Source organism: Natrix helvetica (assembly GCF_964273705.1).
Source record: "Natrix helvetica genome assembly, chromosome: 6".
In the NCBI taxonomy this organism is placed as follows: domain Eukaryota; kingdom Metazoa; phylum Chordata; class Lepidosauria; order Squamata; family Natricidae; genus Natrix; species Natrix helvetica.
This window is the reverse complement of record NC_138553.1, coordinates 54,339,906-54,354,396: the sequence shown is the minus strand read 5'-3', so window position 1 is coordinate 54,354,396 and position 14,491 is coordinate 54,339,906. Positions and strand designations below refer to the sequence as shown.

The following is a 14,491-nucleotide window of genomic DNA, read 5'->3' as shown; positions in this document are numbered from 1 at the left end:
TGGGTACAATATCTGAATGAGTATTTATCTTAAGATGGGGGGAGGGGAAGGGGTACAGTATTTGGTACAATATTTGAATGAGAATTTTTTTTAAGTTGGGGGAGGGGAGGGGACATAGTATTTGTATGTGATTTACATTATATGGAGGGGGGGGCAAAAAGGGGAAAAATCTGTTTGTATAAAACTTTTTCAATTAAAAAAAAGCTTAAAATACTGTATTTTAGATCTATGAGAGTGGGTGGAAATGTCTGTGCATCTTAGACAGCAAATGTTACTGAAGCCCCACCCACATGCCCCCACCTTTTGGCCTCCTTGCAGCAAACAGCAAACAGCCTGGTCAGCTTCAGCACAGACTGATTTAGCACAAGCAGCTGATTGGTGGTTGGATCTACCTCCCAGAATACCGCTGATCAGCTGTTCCAGGCTGCAGGGGTTGCCGCTGCCCATCGCCACCTTTGCTGCCCATCACTGCCATCACCTATCGCTGCCTCCGCATGCCCCATTTTTGGCCTCAGCATGTCCCATTTTCTGCCTCCGTGCGCCCCATTTTCAGCATCTGCGCATCCCATTTCCTGGCCATTCCAGGCAGTAGGGATAGGTGGCGGCGGCAACGGACGGCAATAGCGGTGATGGGTGATGGCAAAACGTGCAGCCTGGAACAACAGATGGGCGGTGTTCTGGGAGGCTGATCCAACCACCAATGCTAAATCAGCCTGTGCTGAAGCTGATAAGGTTGTTTGCTGCAAGGATGAAAATTGCTGGGAGGCAGATTTTTTTTCTTGTTTTCCTTCCCAAAAGCTAGGTGCATCTTATAGTTCAGAGCGTCTTATAGTCCGAAAAATACAGAAATTTATGTAAGATAAAATTATATGAATATGGCAGGCATTTTTTTAGTTTTTTTTCTTTTATCTTACCTTTACAAAGTTTGCAGCAACTTTTAGATAAGGATATTTGTTCAGACTCAGGACAGTTCAAAGCAGGACACTTCAACTCCATTGTACGTTGCATTTTGTAATTCTATTGAATCAAAATCATTATTTGTGTTGGCCGTGAACTTTAGTTTTTGCATAATTATATCATTCAATAAAAATACAAGCGCATAATTAATATCCAGTTGTATTCACATAAATAGTCTGGGTAGAAACTATTTGGAATCTCTTTTGTTTATTTGTGTGTTTGTGTGATTTTGACAGAAGTGGAAAATACTCAAGGGTGGTATGAGTTTTAGTATATCTACTTATCCTAAGTATACAAGCGCCTAGCTAACTGAAAGAGAAATGGGGTGCCTTGGTTATTTCAGGCTTCTTTTTAAAATTCAACTAGTTACAGTGTGTATCTTTATAAAACCACATTCTAATTTGGTTGCCCAAGGCATCTGCTAAAAATTGGAAGCCCCAGCTATTTATTAGTAAATGTTTATTTCCTTTCCTGTGAACATTTGTCACAAATAAAGGCATCTTGCTGAGTTGTAAAGAAAGGAATATTTATCTCTATATCCAAACTCTGAGTTGATTGTAACTGGTAATTTTAATGCAAGAATGGATTCTTATGATAAACCATTTTTTCTTTACATTTTAACTTTTAAGCTTTAAGGTTGTTTTACAGTTGCTGTTCCCAGTATAAAGGCATCAAGAATAGGAGGCAGAGTTTGGTCTAATTGATTATTAAAAATTATCCACAAATCTTAAATGACTCAGTGCCTGGCAGTCCGGGGGGTGGTGGTGTCTTATCTTCTACTGACAATGGGCACAAGCAAAATAAATTAGAGCTCCTACTTCAGTTGCTCAGCATAAATGCATTCATTCACCATTAGCTCACTACTAGTACTAGGTTAATTGGACATTATAGACCATTCAGTTTAGGCACCCTCAAATTGAATTGTACAATAAACACACAAATGTTCTATTTTAGTTTCTCAATATGTCAAAATATCTGAACTTAAGCTTTAATTGGCATGAAAAGTGCCCATGTAAATTTAACTTATACCAGCAAATGATAAATATTATACGGGAGTTGTTAAGGTCTACAGTAATGCCTCATCTGTTCAGAACTCTATTTCAAAACTTTCCTAATTCTGTTTCGAAAAAGAATGTTATGACTTTTTTTATGAATTATGCTACTGAAGCTTTACCCATATATTTTTGCAGAATCTCTTTAATAGCTGTTGCTCTTAGTGAACAGGATTGAATAACTGTACTGTTGGTTGAGTGTATAACTGAGGTCATTAAAAAGAATTGAGAAAGATAAATTATAGATGACAAGTAATATATTAAGATAATACTGTATTATATATATTGAAGCAGAATCTCTGTTAACTCTATTATTGTCATGCATAAACTTCAGTGATGGGATTCAAAAAAATTTACTACCAGTTCTGTGGGCGTGGCTTTGTGGGTGTGGCTTTGTGGTCATGTAACTGGGTGGGCATGGCTTGATGAGCATGGCTCGGTGGTCATGTGATTGTGTGGGCATGGCCAACTTGACATCACTCATATTGAGGGGTGCCTTGCCTTGCCTCTGTCCTCCCAGCTCTCCAATCTCTTTCTCTCTGTGTGGGGGGGAGGCAGCGGCGGGGGTGGCTTCTGAGCAGCATAATCCCCTCCTTCCCAGTCAGCCAGCTCGATCTGATCTACTCCCTGAATCTCACCATTCTCCTCACCTCCCATTAAGCAGCAGCAGGCTTTGCGGGACAACACGGCCTCCCATTTTTCCCATGGTGCAGCGTATGCTTGCTACTTCTGCTTATCTTCTTGCAAGCAGAGATCTTCTCTGCTTCTCTCAGGATGCTGGTGTGGGCACCATGCATCGCTTGTTGGGATTGAGCAGGGAAGCCGCTGTCATGCCACTCTCTCCCGCTTCCCTGAGCACAAAGCTGTGGCTGTGCGCTTCTTCACCTAGCTGGCCACTGACAAACAGCTGTGCAGCTGAAAGCCGTTCAATGCCCCATGCAACATTGCCCAGCTGCTGGCGGGGACAGAGGTGCCAGTCCAGCTTGGGCTTGGGCTTGGGCTTGGGCTGGCTGGCTGGAGCACTGCTGCAGCTGAAAGGGAAGGAGCCAACACTGGCAATTCATTGGCAAGCACAACTTAGTTGGGCTATTGAAGCCACCACTGCAGGGCAAGGCGCTTGGCGCAATTTTTCTCCTCCTCCTCTTGTTGGCCTTGGTGACTTCTATGAAATGCTTTTTGATACCCTTCCACAGTTCCTTTTCAATCTCACACAATTTCAGAATGATGGGCCCTTGCACTGTGTACTCCACTGCCTTGACCTGCTGATTCATAGATTCCAAAGTGAGGATCTTCTCTCTTCTCTTTCAGCTGCAGCATAGGGGCCTCAACTGCAGCACTATTCCAACCAGCCAGCCCAAGCCTAAGCTGGGTTGGCAGCTCCATCCCCACTGGCAGCTGGGCAATGCTGCATGGAGCATTGAATGGCTGTCAGCCACACGGTTCTTTGCCGGTGGCCAGCCAAGTGAGGAAGTGCATGGCCTTGGCTCAGAGCCTGCTGCCACTTGAGTGGGGGAGGTGGTGAGGAAAATGGCGAGATTCAGAGAGTAGGTCAGGTGGAGCTGGCTGACTGAGGAGGGGGATCATGCTGTTCAGAAGCTGCCCCCACTGCTGCCAGAAGTTTGGTTACTTGGCTGAAGTGTGGATTGCTCTCTTCCTCCCTCTCTCTCTCTCTCTCTCTCTCTCTCTCTCTCTCTCACACACACACACACACACACACACAAACACACAAACAAACTGAGGTTGGAGAGCTCTCTTACACTCTCTCTCCAAGTGCTCCATGTCCACACAGACAGCCCATTTAAGGAAAGGCTATACACTACTGCATGTGTGTGCGTGGCTGCAGAAGGAGGCATGGCATGATGGGGTTGTTTTGTTCGCGACCAACGGAGCCACCAACTGCAATGTAGAAACAGGAAATGGAGTAGCAGGGAGAAAAGAGGGAAAATGGCCTCCTCACCTCCCACCAGCCACTCCTGAATGAAGTGCTATGCCAGAACTTTCCCCACCCACCACCACCCAGATGCATTCGCTTCTCCCAAGCATTTCTTTGCCTACCAGATTTCCAGCTCTGTGGCATTTCTTGCCATCATGTGCAGGGAAAGAAAAATTTGTGGGACTACGAAAAAAAATTCACTCAATCAATTCCAACTTTCCAAGATCTTTTTCATTTGTAAGAAGTTGGAATTGATTGATTGAACTTTTTTTTAACCCCACATACATTTTCATTTTCCTGCAAATGATGGTGAGAAACATGATGGAGCTGGAAATCAGGTAGACAAAGAAATGCTTGGGGAATTTGGGGGAAGCGAGGGCATCTGGCTGGTGGTGGGTGAGGAAATCTCTTCTGCCAACAAAGAGAATAAGTGAAGGGGGAAGAGACGAGATGGTCCATCTCGCTCCATGCACCCCAGTGAAAGGCAGAGGCAGCCCAGCTGCTTCCCTTCCTTGCAAAGAAGACAGGAAAGCAAGACAGGACCACAGGGAAGGGAGCAGGGAAGGCAGGCAAGTGGGCCTGACCAGGAAGGCTGCAGGGAAGGCAGTGAAGCATGGCGGGGCTACGTGCCATGTGGAAGGGAGTAGGAAAGGCAAGCGGGGATTATGGGAGGTAGCTAGGCCACGACTCGCAGGCTTACTTACCCAGGCAGACATGCCACAGAGACTGTGTGGTCAATGCAAGCGAGGAGCCACAACGCAAGCGAGGAGCTATGCCGGGGAGGCAAGATAAGGAGTGGCAGGGCAAGTGGGCAGGTAGAGATAGGGGCAGCCAGAAGTAGCATTTGCCAATTCTCTGAACTACTCAAAATTTCCGCTAACAGTTCACCCGTACCGGTCTGAACTGGCTGAATACCACTTCTGATAAACTTAGTTCTTTGGGATTCTCTTTTTATCATTAACTAACTAAGTATAAAACAGCTGTAAAGATATCCACAACTCTGCAGCAACAAAAATTGAGAAAAGAAAAAGACAACAGTTTTAACCCCTCACCAAACAAGAGTGAAATTGGACAAATTATGAACCCAGATATAAAACTGAAAAAAAATCATTTCGATAGTATGAGTAATGATACTCATACATTAAATTGTATCAGATATAATACAGCATTAAAAACTGCAACTAATGTAAAAAGTCAAGAGGATTTGGGGCAGGGGGCGGGGATAGTATATTCTTCAGAATGCTGCCAGGAAAAAATGGAATATATACAGTATATATTCATATTCAGTTATAGCAACATACTAAGGAGTGCAACTAATTTCTCAACTAAAATAAATAAATGGAGGTACTCCCAAAATTGTAGAAGCAGCATATTACATAAAACATGCAATAAAATTATGAAGGGTTTAAAAGCAATAATAAGTGGGGAAATGACTTGGGATGACATAGTGAACAACCCTAAAATTGTTCTTATAATCTTCAGATATCCTAGGAAGTATTTATGATCCACATTAACCTTATTATGAATAAACATGCAATTTTTAAGAAGGATCTTCCACTTAAAATGATATGGAAAAATGTACATCAATTTGAAAAACACCATCATTGTCACTTTTATAGCATCTTCTAAAGTTTATTTATAAAATTGGAACAAATTACAGGAGAAAGAGAAATTAAAAGTAATCTTACCTTGCATTCAAAGAGAATACAGACCTCTGAGTCTAAATATACTGATCGTTTTTCTCCTTCAAAATAGGTTTTGCCTTCAAACACACAGATTGCTATAAAGTTAAAAAGCAGAACAATACTTTGGTACTTGGATTCTGTATAACTACATTATATGATTAGACATCATTTAAATATCACTTAGAAATATAGCAATTCTTACTTAGCAGCTAAAATTCGGTGTACAATATTGCATTTGTATGTGTGGAAATGATTATTCCTCTTGTTGGCAAGCAAAAGAGACAGAAAGGGAAGCAGTAATTAAAATTTACTTAAATAGTAAACAAATACTTACTTTTACAACTTACCATATTTTTGGAGTATAAGACATACCGGAGTATAACACACACCAAGATTTTGAAGAGGTATTTTTTTTAAAAAAAATTGCCCTCCCCAGATCCCAGGAGCACTCTGCAGGCTTCCCAAACCCTCTGCACATCCCATTTTTGTGAAAAATGGGTCCTGAAGAGAGTTTGGGAGGCCTGCAAAGTGCTTCTGGGGGCCGGGGAGGGCAAAAATGCAATGCGTGGGGGCTTGATCTTCTTAAAGAGTAAGGCTTTTATCGATCTCAAATCCACTTTTCACTACCCCTCCCACAGCAGGGCAACACTAAACACCTCTCTCCGCGCTTTATTTTTTCCCCTTTCCCTCGGACTGGCGGTGATGTGGAACCGCTTGGCCCAAGGAATCGCAGTTGGCTCGCTTCTTTTCTTCAGTAAGGAGGGAAAGACACACGGGGGCTGCTGAATGGCCATTGCTGTGCTTGACTGTGAATGGCCCATTTGATGAGGAGGAGTGGGGATCCCTTCCATTTGGATTAATGGTTCCTCATGTCAGTGCCTGAGTGGCAAAAGGGAAACATAAAGAAAATGATCCCGCAAGCCTGCCTCCTTGAACAACCAGGCTTGTTCACAGCCCTCTTCGCAACCCCACTTCCTTAGTTTTGGCATTGTTGGGATTTTGGCCAGTAGAAGAAGGGCGGGATGAAAAGGAAACTTCAGAATGTGGGAGCACTGGGTCGGAAGTCTCCCTGGAGCCTGGCACCTGCCACATTCCAAAGTTTCCTTTCCATCTTGTGCTTCTTTCACTAGCCAAAATCCCGATGATGCCAATAGCTTTTTCTGGAGAAAAAGTAGAGATCTAACATCTTGAGAAAATCCTTCATGCAGAGGAGATTGGTCCTCTTCCAGCCACCCCTCCACCCAAATCTGCCCAGATCTGTCATGCAACAATGAAATATGGTAGCTGGGCGCAATAGCAGCAGTAGCAATAAGCACTACATGACAGATCCGGGGGATTGGGGGAATTGCAGCGCCTGCTTCACCAGCCCCTTCTTAGGTGGTTCCGGGTGGCAGAGAGTGCAATAACAGTATTTTCAGGTGGCAGCACAGTGATCTCGGCTGCCTGGAACTGTCTGAGAAGGGACAGGTGAAGCGGGCACTATGCGAGAGCTGTAAGGCAAGGTGACTCGCTGCTCGGCCTCCCCCTTCTCCAGACAACCCAGTCAGAGGGCGGTCCACCCACCGCCTGAAATGCTCCTTTTCCTCCCCGATTGCAAAAATGGGGCTTGCATTCCTCCTGGCCAGATCCATCTCCTGGGCCAGGAGCAGAAGCCAACTGCCCTTTGACTGGGTTGTGTGGAGAAGCAGGAGTCCAAGTGGTGAGACACCTTGTCTTACGCCTCACCTCCTGAGCAATGCCCGTTCACCTCCCTCTTCTCCAGATGACCCAGGCGGATACATTCAGAGTATAAGAATCACACAGATTTTCACCGTCTCTTTGGAGGGGTAAAAGGTGTGTCTTATACTCTGAAAAATTCAGTACATTTAAACAAGAACCTGTTAAACCTGAATCTATAAGAACATTGTTATTGGTGTCTTAATGAAAATGCAGGCAATATATACTTCATTTCAAAGTTTGCAAAATATTTTTGAAATATAAATAGTATTATGTCTACAATTTATGTATACGTATATGTATATAAATTATGTATACAAATAAGCATATGATTTAATAAGCAACAGAGCAAGATGGCTGCAGGAGTGGACAATACATGTTTATTCCCTCCATCCCATCTACCAAATCATATAATTAATATTCTAATAAGATCATGTTTTAAATCACTCCCTGAGAAAATTCTCTGAGAATACATAAATCTTCATCCTTCAATTAAAACTTTGAAAATGCTACTTAGATAAGTTTTAAAGTAATCCATAAAATTAGGTGACAAGAAGAAAAGCAGCAAATCTGATTTGTAAGATATAATTAAATAGTCAACATTACTGAACATTATTCTTGGGCATTAGCCACAATTATATGAGACACATGATTACTATGCTCTTAGCTCCTTCTGTAACTGTATCCTGCATGGATAAGAATTCAAATCTGCAACTACACAAATACTCCTAAGTTAACCTTTTTTTTTACTGATCCCTGGTTTTTTTAACCAATACTTCCCCAAAGATCTCTTTTCCAAAAGGCAACTGGGATCTTGGAATATCGGGGAACTACCTGAGGATTGGAAAAGAACTGATAAGATTCCCATCTACAAAAAAAGGGGAGGGGAACAGACTCAGAAAACTACAGACCAATCAGCCTAAAATCAATACCTGGGAAGAAAAATAGACCTGCGAACATCTAGAAACAAATAAAGTTATAACTAAAAGCAAGTATGGGTTTGTTAAAAACAGATCATGCCAAACCAATCTTATTTCATTCTTTGACAAAGTGACTAAATTAGTAGACCAGCAAAATGCTGTGGACATAATAGACTTCAGCAAGGCATTTGAGAAAGCAGACAACATACTTCTTGGTAAACTAGAAATATGTGCGATAGACAGCATCATAACCTGATGGATTTGTAACTAACTAACAAACCACACTCAATGAGTCATCCTTAATGGTACTATATCTACATAGAGGGAAGTTAAGTAGTGGGATACCACAAGGTTCTGTCTTAGGCCCAGTGTCAGACCTGAAAACCATCTTTTACACCCAATACTCGTAAATATCTTCAGAAATGACTTAGATGAGGGAATAGAAGGGAAACTAATCAAATTTGCAGATGACACGAAGCTGGCAGGAGTACCCAACACCCCAGAAGACAAGCTCAGGAGCCAAAAAGATCTTGACAGACTTGAACCTATCCAACAAAATGAAATTTAGTGTGGAGAAAAGCAAAGTTTTATACCTGGGCAGGAAAAACCAAAGGTGCAAGTACAGATTAGGTGAAACCTGGCTCAAAAACAGTAGATATGAGAGGGATACAGATTAACAGAGTTGGAAGGGATCTTGTAGGTCAGTAAGTAAATCAATTTACCAATCCAACCATGAAATCTGTAGAGGGGGTGGTGTTGCTATCCTTTTACTCTTCCTGAGTCCATTGTCTGCGAACTGTCCTTAAACACCACACTTTGCTTCTTACTATGTTACAGAGCCCCTCATTCATGGGAACAAACTAATTTCACTACTAACAGGGGCAGCCTCCTGCCCACACCCTCTTATCTTTCTTGGTGATCTCAATTTACCTCTTATTAATTGGACCCTGAATGAATGTACATCTGAACCCATACATGCAACCCTGTACAATACCGTTACTACTCTGCGAGTGGATCAATTAGTAACAAACAACACTAGACTCAACAACTGCCTTTATCTCATCTTTGCAACAGTTTAAACTCAATTTATGGTCTACAAATAAAAGCACCCTTTTCCATCAGTGCCCACAGCATGATAGACTTTTGTCTCAATTTACGTCCCCACAAAGAGGAGTGTAATGAGGGATCCCCAAAATACAATTTTAAAAAAGCCAACTATGATCTCATAGCTGCCAATCTATTATCTCTTGATTGGCCAATTCTGTTCTCTGGTTGTAATACTACTGAAGATCATTATAACACTTTCTTGTTTGAAGTCAAAAGAGTCATCAAACTATACATGAGGCAGCAGGTAGATAACCCCCTTACCTGAAGGGTATAGGAGCCCCCAGACTCCTTGATAAAAGCATTAATTAAGTCTGCATATTAAAAGGACTTCTGTAGCTTGCATAGGAAGTATTACAAATCTTACTGGAACATAAGTTGCAATATGCTTCACAGTTGGGCATAGGAGGAAACAGATTGTGTAAGATATGGAACTGCCATTTAGCGTTTTAATAAACTTTAGTATGGAGAGATTGCTAATGCTAACATTTCACTTCTCTTTCTGTAATCAACAGTTTTACTTCTCTTTCTGTAATATTCCAAAAAGAACATTTGTAACATCTTACTGTAAGAACTATCATAATGATGAATCCGATATGTAACCTCCCCTCGCACCTCCTTTTCCTTGGAAGAACACGCCTGTGTAAACCCCCTAAATTCAGGGGGGGTATTAAAGCCCTGTCCTGGCCTAGCCAGGGCAGTTCAGACTTTGCTGTGTTAACGCTCTGAACTCTGATGCATCATTAAAACCTGTTTTCTCTTGCACCTTGTGGTCTCACGTCCCAATCTCTGGCTGACTGAGGTTTCCTGCCCCAGTTTGCCGCAACATACATACCATTAATAACCTCCACAACCAGAAAAAGCAAATTACTCATAACAATAAGGAAACTTCAATAAAAAAATCTTTTTGTCAAAAAAGCAAAGCTGGCTACGTAGCTAACTTTAAAAGCTGCTACAATATCTTATGCCACCAAATAAAGGCAGAATGCACCAATTATCACTGCAAACAAGACGAAAACCTCTTACACATAAAATCCACCTGCACCTTTTATAATTTTGTAAACACCAAAGAGTCGAGAACCATCCCACCCCTAAAAGTGCCTAACAGTAATGATGAAACTGTAAAGGCCAATCTCTTCAACACATTCTTCAGTCAGTCTGCACCACTTTTCCTAGTCGTACCAAAACCAACTGCAATGATCTGATACATATCGACTTTACAGAAGAGGAAGTTGAAAAGGCACTATGCAACCTAAAACCATCTCTATTGGTCCAGACGGATTATGTGGCTACTTCTTAAAAAAGCTTTCCACTGCCATAGCAGAACCTCTAAGCATAATCTATGAGATATCTTTCAGAACCAGTTCCATGCCCAACCTATGATCTTTAGCCACAGTCATCCACATCTTCGAAAAAAGAGACCAATCTCATTATGTTGTGTCAAACAATCTACTCTCCAGCAAACAGTTTGGTTTCAGAAAAAAATTGTCCTGTAAACTGCAACTCCTACACTGCAAAAACATATGGACTACACAACTCAACCAGGGTACAGCAATGGATGCAATTTACACAGACTTCTGCAAAGTCTTTTATTCAGTGGTACATGACAAATTACTGTTAAAACTAAAATCTTACGTCATTTCCAGATCCCTAAATAATTGGATATAGCTGCGTTCCTATCAAACAGGCAACAAATAGTCAAAATAGGGAGAGCCCTATTAAACCCTACAACAGCTAACAGTGGTGTCCCCCAAGGCAATGTCTTAGGACCCATGCTCTTTATACTTTACATAAATGACCTTTGCGATCATCTCAAAAGCAGCTACGTCCTATTCGCTGATGATGTAAAAATATTCAACACCACCGACAATGCTGTTGCCCTTCAAAATGACCTTGACTATGTGTATGAATGGTCAAACAATTGGCAACTCCGAATCTCAACCACAAATGCTCTGTCTTACACATTGGCAAAAAAAATCCAAACAAATTGCATGCACAGCCTTTAGGAGGCTTATAGAATACTCCTGGGGGCTGGGGGGGGCAAAATTGAGCAAAAAAGGGCCCATTTCCACTCATTTCTGCCCATCCTAGCCCCCAGGAGCTCTCTGAAAGCCTTCTACAGGCTCTGTAGGGGGCGGGGCTTCAGGAGGCAAAAAATGCTGTATTCAGTGTATAAGACACACCCAGATTTTCAGCCTCTTTTTTGAGAGAAAAAGGTGCTTCTTACACTCTGAAAAATATGGTAATTTATTGGAGTATTATGAGGCTCAACCAGAAAAAAAGGTAGCCCTGGTCTTTTTAGACACCCAAAAGGCCTTTGACAAAGTAAATTGGCAATTCATGACCTAACCAAAAAAAGAAAAAAAAAGAAATGAAGTTTGGAAATAAATTTGAAAATATAATAGAGTCAATGTACTCTACCCAGAAAGCAAGCATAATAATAAACAGGGAGATTACAAAATCATTTGAAATAATAAGGGGGTACAACAGAGAGGTCCACTGTCACCTCTACTCTTTATTTTGACTTTAGAGATGTTGTTAATAAGAATCAGATCGACTATGGGAGTAAGAGGAACCAAAATTAAAAAAGAATATAAGGTCCAGGCATTCGCAGAGGACATGGCATTCTTCATAGAAGAGCCATTGGAATCAGGACCAATACTAATACAAGAGATAGAAAAATACGGGGAAGCAGCAGGCCTTACAATTAATAAGGAGAAAACTAAAATGCTAGTCAAAAATGTAACAGACAAACAGAAGAAAGAATTAGAGAAGAAAATGGGGCTGCGGATCACAAAGAAGATCAAATATCTAGGTATTTGGCTAACGGCGAGATGCTCCTCAATAAAAGATGATCATTACGTGATCCTATTCCAACAAATTCTCACTTGGTGCAGAATTAGTCTTCCAATTGATGTTAGGGTAGTCTTCCATTACTATTGTGTGTTTCCTACATATATTTGTTAGTTGGTTGGCAAAAAGTACTAGGATCTTGAAATCCTAGTGAACAATCACTTAAGTATGAGCCAACAGTATGTGGCAGCAGCCAAAAAAGCTAATCCTTGGTTGTTATAAATAGTGGCATAGAATAAAAATCATGTGAGGTATTAGTACTGCTTTATAAAGCCTTAGTAAGGCCACACTTGGGTTACTGCATCCAGTTTTGGTCATCACATTACAAAAAAAAATGTTGAGACTTTGGAAAAAGTGCAAAGGAGAGCAGCTAAGATGATTAAAGATCTGGAGACAAAAACAGTTACAGGATTTGGGTTTGACTAGTCTAGAGAAAAGAAGGACAAGGGGGACATGTTAACAGTATTCCAGTATTTGAGAGGTTGCCACAAAGAGGAGGGGATCAACTTATTTTTCAAAGTACCAAAGAACAGGACAAGAAACAATCGATGGAAACTAATCAAGGAGAGAAGCAACCTGAAATTAAGGAGAAACTTTCTAACAGTGAGGACCAGAGGTGGGTTCCTATCGGTTTGGATCGGTTCAGGAAAGTAGGTAGTAACTTGGCCTGCCATGCTCCCGAACCAGTTCTCTCTTGTTTTGTGCTTCTGTGCATGTGCAGAAGCATTTTTTAGTACTGTGCATGTGCGCGTAGTGCACATCAAGTAAACGTGCAGTGCATCCCTGAGGGAACTGGCTATAGCAGCAGCTGGAACCCTCTCCTGGTGAGGACAATTAACCGGGGGAACACTTTGGCATCAGAAGTTGTGGCTGCTTCATCACTGGAATGGTATAGCGCAGCGATGGCGAACCTTTTTTGGCTCGCATGCCATAAGTGGGGGGAGCACAGGGGGGTTGTGTGCAGGCCTGCTGCACCCATAATGCAATGCGTGACACCCCCCAGTGCGCACGCGCACACTACAGGCGCGACCCCCCATTTTTTGCATGCTTTTTTCACCCTCCCCAGGCTCCAGAGGCTTTATAGGAGCCTGGAGAGGGCAAAAATAGCCCCCCGCCCCCCCCGGAAGCCCTCTGGAGGCTTCAGGCACCTTCAGGATGCTTCCCTGAAGCCTCCAGAGCAGTCAAAAGGAACATCCAAGCAAACCAGAAGTCACTTCTGGTTTGCTCTGAGGTTCATTTTGACCGCTCTGAAGGCTTCAGGGACCTTCAGGACGCTTCCCTGAAGCCTCTGGAGCAGTCAAAACGAACCTACAAGCAAACCGGAAGTCTGTTCCTGAACTTCCGGTTTGCCCGTAGGGCTGGATTTTTTGAGCTACAGATGCTTCAGGGAAGCTCATGAAGCCTCCGGAGGGGCGGGGGACGCTCTTTTTGCCCTCCCCAGACTCCTATAATACCTCTGGAGTCTGGGGAGGGCGAAAAATGGCTTTAAAAAGGGTGAACTGAGCTGGCCAGCGTGCACATGCGCACTGCCCAGCTGACAGGGCCACGCCTCGCGTGCCCTGACAAATGGCTCCGTGTGCCACCTGTGGCATGCATGCCGTAGGTTCGCCATCACTGGTATAGTGTCTCCTGCTTGAGCAGGGGGTTGGACTAGAAGATCTCCAAGATCCCTTCCAGCTCTATTCTGATTGATTGATTGATTCTTCTCCAAGAAACTTCTTCAGAACAAACCTTTCGTAATAAACCAAGAAAATTCATCTGCCTTTTGGAAAAATCACCTTTGTGACAACCATAATTGGATGATTGAGAATCTCCATAGACATTTAACGATGACTGTTTTTCATTATTCAGTTCACAACAACATGTATTCTGGATTTTCAAATGTAACTTGAATGGTTACATCTGAGCACACTTTGCAACAAATCTGTAAACTTGCTAAAATGAACTGGAAGAGGAAGAAAAAATGTTCTCCAGTCAGGAATGGCAATTGGTAGAAATAATTTTATTTATGATTTTTTCTTTAACATCCAAAGGTGCTTCTTCTGATAATGATATTACCATTTAAATATGCATAATCATAATATTTCCACTTCTAACATTTGTGTTAGCAATTATAATATGCTCTATTATATTTCAGTATATAGAATGCTATTTTCCCAATTTCTACTTTCTACTTCTTTTTTTCTAACATACAATAAAATAACCATCATGTTAAAAATATTCTATATCTATCCATCATCTCTTGCCCTTTTTAGAATGTTAACTCTTATT

At 42.0% G+C, this 14,491-nt stretch overlaps 1 protein-coding gene across 6 annotated transcripts in view; it reads right to left on the bottom strand.

The window, feature by feature from the left end:
- The window catches only part of NELL2 (neural EGFL like 2), a 407,393-nt gene that overhangs the window by 156,582 nt on the left and 236,320 nt on the right, over positions 1–14,491 (bottom strand). For 5 of the 6 annotated variants that reach the window (XM_081957428.1, XM_081957430.1, XM_081957429.1 and 2 more), the window contains exons 10-11: positions 5,631–5,722; positions 915–1,017 (exon numbers count right to left, since the gene is read on the bottom strand). The exons of the other annotated variant lie outside the window; for it this stretch is intronic. In XM_081957428.1, the coding sequence (XP_081813554.1) occupies positions 915–1,017; positions 5,631–5,722 (195 nt within the window). The remainder of the gene's footprint in view (positions 1–914; positions 1,018–5,630; positions 5,723–14,491) is intronic. 6 annotated transcript variants of the gene reach the window in all.